The 9,823-nt window shown below is 46.8% G+C and overlaps 1 protein-coding gene across 3 annotated transcripts in view; it reads left to right on the plus strand.

The window, feature by feature from the left end:
• Positions 1–7,467, plus strand: part of SACM1L (SAC1 like phosphatidylinositide phosphatase) — a 50,370-nt gene extending 42,903 nt beyond the window's left edge. For 2 of the 3 annotated variants that reach the window (XM_039837542.1, XM_039837543.1), the window contains 6 exons: positions 663–732; positions 853–925; positions 1,530–1,623; positions 1,739–1,831; positions 2,854–2,911; positions 5,615–7,467. In XM_039837542.1, the coding sequence (XP_039693476.1) occupies positions 663–732; positions 853–925; positions 1,530–1,623; positions 1,739–1,831; positions 2,854–2,911; positions 5,615–5,751 (525 nt within the window). In that variant the 3' untranslated portion in view covers positions 5,752–7,467. Of the gene's footprint in view, positions 1–662; positions 733–852; positions 926–1,529; positions 1,624–1,738; positions 1,879–2,853; positions 2,912–5,614 lie in introns of all 3 variants that reach the window. The other variant, XM_039837541.1, reaches the window with a different exon arrangement.
• Positions 7,468–9,823: the final 2,356 nt, after the last annotated feature.

The following is a 9,823-nucleotide window of genomic DNA, read 5'->3' on the forward strand; positions in this document are numbered from 1 at the left end:
GAGCACCCCGTTGTGAGGGGGAAGGGGCACGGTGTCTGAGGTGAGCACTGGAGATGATGGTTCTGAGAGAGTTGAGGGCGGGTGACGAAGGCCACGGTGGGTTTCTAATCCGTGGTCGGTGAACCCAAAGGAGAGGCCGTGCGGGGTTCAGGGTGCCCGGGAACCCTTAGAGGGCTGTGCGGATGTGCAGGTTGTGGGGGTGGGTGTGTAGCATTCATCCGATGCTCAAAGGGTCCCTGCCTGGGTTAGGGGCACGCTTGGGGGTGGGGAAGTCCAGGTGGTGAACTGTGAGTGGGGAGAGGGCTAAGGAGGAGAAGGTTGGGGGATGGCAGAGAAGGAGGAAGCAGAGGCCGGAATCCTGCGGGAGCTTATCTTTTCCCGACTGCCTGTCTCCCTGAGTACCGGGAGTCCTGCTGCTGTTCCTGGGGTGCTGAGCCTCAAGGGAGAGTGGGGGGCGCAGGGGGAAGGGCGCCCTCCGAGGGGCTTTGAGCCTCGCAGGGGCAGGACAGGCCTGCGGTCAGCTGGGACCCGCTGTGTGCGCGGACCGCATCTCCACCTGCAGCCAGGAGCCACGTGGCGACTTGGGGACTGTCTGCTTTTTCTTCTAAATCGCGTGTGCCGTTATGTATCACACGTAAACATGGGTGTGGTTCTTATTTCAGAGACTAGGAGTTTTGCATGTGGGACAGAAGCTTGAAGAACAAGATGATTTTGAGAAGATTTACAAGAATGGTAGGTAATTTCTTTAATAGGGGCAAAGTTACTCAAATCTTGAAATAAGTTAATATTTCGCATTTAGAACTCTGGTTGTCATTCTAATCGTTATCAGCCGGTTTTTACTTTTCTTCACAGCCTGGGCTGACAACGCAAATGCTTGTGCCAAACAGTATGCGGGAACTGGTGCCTTGAAGACCGACTTTACCAGGCAAGCCACGCTCTTAAGATAGTCCGCACTTGCAGTCCTGGGGCGTCACAGCTGCGCTGGGACCTCGTTTCCCACCAGTCGTCAGGGTGGCTTGGCGAGGGGCCCGTGCGGGAGGGAGGCCCTCAGCCTCCCTGGGGGGTTAGGGCTAGGCAGACCTGGGATGCTGTACCTCGAACGGGCACCTAGATGCTTCTGATGCTGCTTCCCAGGGTCATACTGGGCAGTGGAGCCAGAAAGTTTGAATTTGTCATGTATGAGGTTGGGTCTTTTCCTGTTGTCTGGATTCCCTAGGAGCAAAATGAGATTTCTCAGTCTTTTCGCTGTTTCATACCGCTTTACCCCGACTGTGTGTTTCTCATTTCTTGTTGTTGCAGCTGGAAGTGAGTGTTTTTCCGCTTTGTGCCTACTTTGGTAGTATCTTAGAAAGAGATTGTGGTTTATTTTATAAGGTGTTTCCTTTATATTTCAGGGTTGATTTTTTAAATCTTTGTGACTCCCGTATCTCCATACCACATACTTATTGGCCACTTATGCTCACACTATAAAACAGTGTAAGAATTTAACATGCAAATCTATAACTCAGAGCTTAACCTCTTTTAACCAGAACTGGGAAGAGAACTCAGTTGGGACTTATAAAGGATGGCTGGAACTCACTGATACGCTATTACAAGAACAACTTTTCTGATGGATTTAGACAAGTAAGTGTGTATTTGATGTTAATTTTTGGTTATTATGTGGCTGTGTCCTTCCTGTTCCTCAGTAATATCATTACATCTAATTTGGGAGTTAATAACTTTCTTCTTTCTATTCTAGGATTCCATAGACTTGTTTCTTGGGAACTATTCAGTGGATGAATTAGACTCTCACAGTCCTTTAAGTGTTCCAAGGGATTTGAAATTCCTGGCTGTAAGAAACCTTAATGTTTTTCAAGTTGTTAAAAAAATAGTTAGAAGGTATAGTTGGTGCCAGCTCCCCTTGATTTAAAACCTTATGTGTTGTTGTAAACGGAATATAGATATTAAGTTCCCCCCAAGGAGAAGGTCTGGGAGAGGAGTAAAATAACTTCGGGGCGTTTCTTTTCTTTCGTGTTTGACTCTTGCACACCCTTTTCCTGCGAGGACACATTAGCAGAGGTTGTGCAGAAGGCTTCTTATTGCAGGAGACTCCACTCCCCTGTGTTCAGGGACTGTTGGAGGCAGACTGGTGACATGGAGGCGGGGTGCAGGCACACCTCGGGGGTATGGCAGGTGCGGTCCCAGGCCACCGCAGTAAAGTGAGATTCACAGAGCGAGTCCCATAAATGTTCTGGTTTTCCAGCGCATATAAAGTTTATACTATAGTCTATTAAGTATACAATACCATTATGTCTAAAAAACAAGGTACACACCTTAATTAAAAATACTTTATTACTAAAAAATGCTCACCATCATCTCAGCCTGTTAGAAAAATGGCATTGATAGACTCGCTTAACACAGGGTTGCCACAAACCTTCAATTTCTAAAAAAGCAGTATCTGCACAGCGCAGTAAGGCGACACACAGTAAATGAGGTATGCCTGCATGCGTTTGACACGTCTCTTCTTTTTCGACTCCTCTCTTCACCAGACTTTGCAAGAGCCTCTCTGGGGTCCCGTTCCAGTGGGCGGGGTGGCCTTGAGCCCCGGGTCCTCACCTGGGCGCCCTCCCTCCACCCAGCACCGCTCGGTCTGGAGCAAGCCTTGCTGCTTCAGATCTGATCACTCACTCAGCCAGTCTGAAGATTTGGACAGTTGTGATTGTACCCCTAAATAACGATGTTTTGTCAAAAAAAAAAATTTTGTGTATTAGGTTGCAGAAGAGCTTTGCTCATTTTCAGGCCTAGCATTGTCGATCCGTAGCACCGCTGATTAGCGTCGTGAGTGATGGTTTCTCTTTCCCTTCTCTTTTCCAGTTGCCTATTATCATGGTTGTTGCCTTTTCGATGTGCATTATCTGTTTGCTTATGGCTGGTAAGTCCGCTCTGAGGTTCATGTTTTAGAACTTCCTCGTACAATGTCTTGAGTTTGAGTCTACTCGACACTTGATGTTTCCCAGTTAAACTCGATGGGTAAAGTAGCAGGTGAGATTAGTCCTTAGAGCCAACTGAAGGAAAAATATGTACTCAGTAGCTCAATAAATGTTTTTCGTGGTTTTTTTTTTTTAACTTAAGATTTTAAAAATATTTTTTTTATTACCAAAGTAATATATAGTAATTATAGAAAATACAGCCAGACAAAAAAGAATATTTTCATTCTGCCTCCCAGAGGTAAGCTTACCTTGTTAACATTTTGATGTTTTAATCTTTATAAGTATGTGATTTCTTTTCAGAAGTGAGACACATTTTTTTTGTAATTTTTTTTTTCACTGAGCAATGTAAACATTTCTCCACATTCTTTAATTTTTTTTTTGTTGTTCTTTTAAGAACCGCAAAGTATTCCATTTATAGGTGTATCACTTGTTTAACCCACCACCTATCGTTGGACAAATAAGTGTTATTAATAGTTATATGTCACTTGTTAAATTTTAATAGACTGAAAACAAAACTGCTGAAGAACTGAGCTCTACCAAGGCCTTCACTGGTTCTCTCTCCTCTCAGTATCCTCTGTTACTAAGTTAATAAGCATTTAAGATTAAAGCATCCCCATCAGGCAGAGCTCAGCCCTGTGAGTTGGAGTCTGTGGCTTGGTTGCATTACACGTTCGAGATGCAGCCTTAGGCACTCTGGAAGACGCACCCTCCGGCCTTCATCCTCCCCCTTAGCGGACTTGTCCTTGGGCTGAGGATTCTCAGCCTGCCTGAGCCAGACCCCTCAGGAAGCCCTGGACCACCCCCACCCCCCACCCCGCCGCACAGTGCAACACCCCCGTTCTGGTTTCCATGGCGCTCTCTGCAGCTCTGTTACAGCACTTCGCTTCGTTCACCTCGTAAGCATCTAGGGATTTCTTTTTTAGAGGTAGCTCTTCGCTGCATTTCTCTCGGTGTGGTGATGATTCGCGTCCTCCTTTGTCTTTCTCACCGGATCGGCAGCTTTCTGAGGGCAGCGTGAATTCCTTTTTGTCTCCTGGGTCTGGTTCGTAGTAAGTCCTCAGCAAGAACTTGCTGAATTCGGATTTCCACCCCCATCTCCACCCCCACCTGGCCCGGCCCGGCCCACTCCTCTGCAGGGGTCAGTCAGTCGAGGCAGAGGGGTCAGGAGCGCCCTGTTGGTGCCCTGGAGCAGGACTTAGCAGACGTCTTCTGAAAAGAGTCAGATAAGCGTCTTCGACCTTGCAAACAACATAAGGGCCCTGTTGCACATCGTTTATTCTTACAACTCTTTAAGAGTGGAAAAACCATTCTTAGTTCTCAGTATAAAACAGGCTCAGACCTCCAGGGCACAGGGATCCCCGTGTGGCATGACTGTGGGTCCTGTGTCAGCTTTGGAGGCAGGAGGGAGGGGGACAGGGCCAGCCAGCAGGTGCTTCCCATGATCCCTCAGAGGCCCGTGCTGGTCGGCTCATTCCTAAACCCTCTGACTGTGAAACACCGCCCACTGGTGCTAGTTTCTAGGAGCCACTCCACTGCTGAATTGGATAGTTTTGATCTGTTTTGTGTTTTCTGGACTATATACCCACATTTCCCTTTGAAACCTCTGGAGAGCCAGGAAAGTCAAGACCGAGTGTTCAGCCTGGACAGACGGACGATTCCTTCGGGAGTGTCCCGGGGTGGGCTAGGGAGGAACCGCCTTTCTCCTTTGCCCAAGAATTTTAAGACTGTAGAGCTCTGAAAATTAGCAGTTAAGAAAGTTTGGATGTGTTTTTGAGTAAAAAGAGGTTGGATGCTATGGATGGTAACATCTCACGTCAGTTAACTGTTATAAAATAATGAGCCTTGTGATGTTCGGATAGGATACTGTCTGAATTCTGGCCCCTGCTTTGGTTTTTAAGAGAGCGGTAAGACGTCGTGCAGCGTGACCTCTGACAGCTCTAGGCCGGAGTCTGGGCCGTCCTTTTCTCTCCCGGCATGCTCTCTGGCTGGCCGGTGCTGGTGCAGGGCAGAAGCGGCGAGGGCTCAGCCCTTCAAGGAGCAGGACAGAACTGATCCTGGCGCACCGCCTGCCGCCAGCCTTCGCGAACTCGAGTTGACAGAAATGCACATGGGGGAGTCGTGTTACATATGTTATTAAAATATGTTACTCAGTTTTGTACACTTGATTTTAATACATAACTTCTGAAACACGTATGTTTTGTAGTTATTTTTGTGTAGATATTTTGATAGTAGCTAATATCTGTCATAATCATTTAATATGAATTAAATGACTAGTAATAGTTTCTTGTAATATTAAAGTATATAATCTAAAAGTAATAATTATTATTTGTGTTATATAACATGAAATAGTTTCGTCAAGTGGTTCTCAAAGTGTGGCCCCTGGACCAGCAGCATCGGCGTTACCTGGGAACTTGTTAGAAATGCACATTCTCTGGCCCACGCCAAACCACCAGACCGAAACTCTTGTTGCCTCTTTAGCAAGCCCTTCAGAGGGTTCTGGTGCTAGCCAGAGTCTGGGAACCCCTGGTTTAAACTGGAGCGCAGGGTCTTGTCGATGTGTCAGTAAACCTCGTAATGGTGTCAAGATGTGCTAAACGGTATCAGTAAAACCATTTTTATCAGCTCTTTGTTTTTTGTATCAACAGGTGACACTTGGACGGAAACACTGGCCTATGTACTCTTCTGGGGAGTTGCAAGCATCGGAACATTTTTTATCATTCTTTACAACGGCAAAGATTTTGTCGATGCGCCCAGATTAGTCCAGAAAGAAAAGATAGACTGAATCTGTGTCTGTGGAAAGCGGCTCGGCTTGGAAGATTCCATTATGCAGAACTGGAGTCTTTACTGACCCGCTTTCCACATCGGCCCGAGGTTTTTTAAAGCCTTTATCCAGAAGCACGTCCTGTGCTCCGCGTGGGGGTGATTAACTAGAATCGGTCTGGCGTCGCTGCCTTGATGATCTCTTTACTGTCAGGACAGTCATATTTATCATTTGAAGCTATTCTATAATTAAAGCGTAATCTGAATTCAGCTCACAGAATGGAAAGAATCTGTCCATTGTCAGTGTAATCATCTGTTGCAGAATAAGTAATATATTTTAAAAAAATCTAGCTTCTTTCATTATTTAAGACAGTAAAATTATTTTTCTAGCTCAGTCTTGTCATTGTGGGAGCAGGTGCTGTTCACAGGCATCCTTTTCACACACCTTTTGGGCTTTTCTTAAAAGTTTAATAATAAGCTAACTCTGCTCTGTTTATGAAATGTGCTTTACACACATCAAATTTGACAGAACAGCCTGTGACTTCAGGGCGGGGAAGGGAACGGGTCCCGTGATCTCCTGACTTTCAGCTGGGCTGCCCCCTGAGGTCACCAGCTCAGACTGTTGCAGTTGGGCCAGCAGGTGAAGTGTGACGAGTGAGCTCAGATATACTTTATCTTTTTTAAAAGGTGTACATGAAATCAAAGAATGTAAAGTCTGTCTCCTATGCTAAGGGTCCAAAGCCGCCTCTGTTGTAAGGATCAGCTCGGTGTGCAGAATGCTGTTGTGGGGCAGCTGCTTTCCCCCCGGACATCTCGGCTTCTCTGGGGACATTCACCGAGACATGCAGGCCCCTGGGGGCCTCGTGCTGGGTGCGGCCATGCAGTCAGAGCCGCGCGCTGCTTCCCCACTCATGGTACTGTTGAGATGCTCTTCACTCTGTAAAGTTTTTCGTTAGCTATCAATCAATAAGTGTGTCTAAAATTTAGTGCTTCCGGGTAGTTACAGTTCTCCAAATCAAGGACCAACGTAAACTTTAATTTATGTGTAAAACCAAACCTGAAAAATATGCTTTAGAAGCTATGCATAGGTCTAAGTCAGACTGTATATTCAAATTGTAATTACGAGGTTTAAATATTAGAAAAGTATGTAAGGTAGTATAATTGCCACTATCTTAAAACTGTTCAATTAAAGACTGCTATGATATTTGTGTTATGCTTGAAAATATGTACAGTTTTTTCAATAGTAGTACCTTGTTTTCCTGAAATATCTCTAAAAGCGCCTTTATTTCAACATTACCTTTTTTTCAACATTACCTTTTTCTTTCAACATTATCTTTTATAAACATTAATAAGACTTGTTGCTTTTAGAAACTAAAATAATAGCTGGAAAACCCTCTGTAGCTTAAAATCAGTCATTAAAAACCCACAATAGGGTAAGTAATTATAACTGCCTATTCTTAACATGTAAATAAGCATAATTTTCCAAAGATGAGATATTGAAACTTAGTTCGGGTCTCCAGTAGCCTATCACTCAAATGCTACTGGACATTTCACTTTAAGAACTTACTTCAGCAACTGTAACAAAGACCAAATCTGAACTGCCGATGTGGCCGCTTTGCCGGGAATGGGCTGATGGCGTGTTGGACCGGCAGGTGTCATTCTTCACTGATTTTATTTCTAAATTCATGTCCTGTACATCCATAAGTGAAAATAAAATGTCGTATTCTTTTCTAACCACTGTTGGTGTCATTCCTGTACTTTGTCTCGAAAGGAGTGTTCTCTTTTATTTTAGAATTTAAAAATCATGCAAAATAATGCATGGTCATTATAGAAAAATTAGGCAACATAAGGAAACAAGAAAATAGCTTCTCAAATGTTACTTTGCAGTTACGATCACTTAAGAAATGGTATTTATCCTTGTAATTATCTTTTAGTTATAAAACCAGGGAAAACTTCAGTGAAGTGTAATGCCTATGGAAAGATGGCAGCTGTCCCCCAGCTCCAAACTGTAAAATGTTCTCGGCCACAGGGAGGTCTGAGCGTGAAGGAACCGCTGACGTGGACACCTCGGTACCAGGAGACCCTCGCCCGGGGCATGGGAGGCGGGGCCCCGGAGACGCTTCTGGGGTACGCACTCCCCGTCAGGAACCGTGCGACACGGCCCTGCGCCGCGTCCCACCGTCCCTGGTTCAGTTCTCTACGCGACCACCCCACCTCCCCGCACACACTGGCCCAGGCTCCCACAAAGCGCTTGTCAGCAGTTCACAGCCCGCCCCCATGACCTGCCCTCCGACGCTCAGGTGTTCTGCGCCTGGCGACCTGGAACCCCTTCCGTCCACGGGGGAGAGAATATGAACTGCACTTAGGATTCCCCGATTACACTTCATTGCGAATGAGGTTCAGTGTGTTATCTAAGTCATTTATTTATTATTCTAAGTCCTTTGTAGCTACGAAATGGAAAGCTTTGTCCCGTTTAGGTTCCAGTGACCGGGGGTGAGGGTAGGGAGAGGGTTAGTGGCGGGAATTATTCCCAGAGTCATCTGATGCAGAATCGTCAGTCCTGATGGAACAGGATTTACTCTTTGTGGCAGTTAAGATTTGAGTTGGCCGAATGGGACGAAGCCCGCATACGCGGAAAGGAGAAACGCGGGTCGGGGTTGGGGGTGCAGGGAGGGGCGTTGTTGGGGGAAATGACGAACCAATGAGGGCTTTGGGGTTTCTTCAGCTTGTCTGAGAGTCCTGACGTCAGAAGAAATTATCTAATAGGTAAATTATGATAAATCTTTAAAATATGTTTCTTGCCACATAGGCACTCCAACATGGCATTTTAGGTCATCAAAGCCAGCAAGGTGGAAGTCACAGTCCTATAATCCCGTCTCAGAAGTGTCGTCCCTTCATTTTTGCCATATTGTCTGCATTAGAAACAAGTCACCAGATCCGGCTCACTCACGGGGAGGGGGGATTACACCAGGGCATGAATCCCAGGAGGTGGGGATCTCTGGGGATCATCCCAGCCACCTGCTACCACAGCCAGTCAGGAGAGGAAAATGCAGAGCGTGCTTCGGAGCTAGTGCGGGGAGAGACCGGTGGCCGCGGGCGGTCAGGCTTAGGCTGCGACCGCGGTGGTTCGCTTGCCTAATGCTGCGGAGCAGGTGAGCCCCCACGGTGGCTTGTGTTCTGCTTACAAAACCCCGCAGTGTGGGCAGGGCCTAGTGGGCACTGCTCACCTCCATTCCACTTGACATCAGTCGTGTGGCTCAAAGGCTGGCGTCCAGAATCATCAGAAGCTTCCTCACCTGAGAGCGGGGAGGAGAGAGAGGAAGCAGGAGCAGGGGGTGGGGGAGGGGCAGAAGGAGAAGAGAGACAGCAAGTGTGCATGGGACGCCCCATCCAGGACAGCCGCCCCCACCCCGAAATCCCGAGCCTGGGCACAACCATGCGCTGCTCCCCTCAGCTACCACCCTCTTTGGCAGAAGCGTGAGGGGGGAAGTGGAGGAAGGCACCTCACTGTAGGGGTTCAGCGCCCCAGCTCCATCTCAGGCTTTGCTGCTTCCATCTCAACTGTGAGGCCTGCAGCAGAATCGGGGAGACAGAACCCGCACCTCGAAGCCCCACGTTCTCCATCCCAAAGCCATCCCTACATCTTACCAGGAAGACCACGAGCCTTACTTTTTTCTTCTCATTCCTTGCATTTTTTCCTAGTTTAGTACATATATATAAATATATATATTTATATATATACATCCGGAAATGAGTGCACTGACACTTTTGCGTGTTATCACAGTGGCATCATTCTGTGTGTCCTGCAACTTGCCTTTCTAACTCATCACGTTTATAAGGTTCATCCATGCCGACGGTGAGGGCTGTTGCCTATTTCTGTTAACTTGTTTATGTTGTGTGAACAGTATGTCATAGTATCTGTATTCACTTGGATTTATGGATGACTGTCTCACCGCTCACTCTTTATCTAGTTTAACGCTGACGGACTTGGTGGTGGCTTCCGGTTGCTAGTTGTGGCACTCAGGACCGCTGTGCGCGTTCCCTACGTCTCGGCCCCACGCGTGTGCCCAGCACTAGAATTATGAGCCTACAAG

Source organism: Pteropus medius, unplaced genomic scaffold (genome assembly GCF_902729225.1).
Source record: "Pteropus medius unplaced genomic scaffold, Ma_sr-lr_union100, whole genome shotgun sequence".
Classification (NCBI taxonomy): Eukaryota; Metazoa; Chordata; class Mammalia; order Chiroptera; family Pteropodidae; genus Pteropus; species Pteropus medius.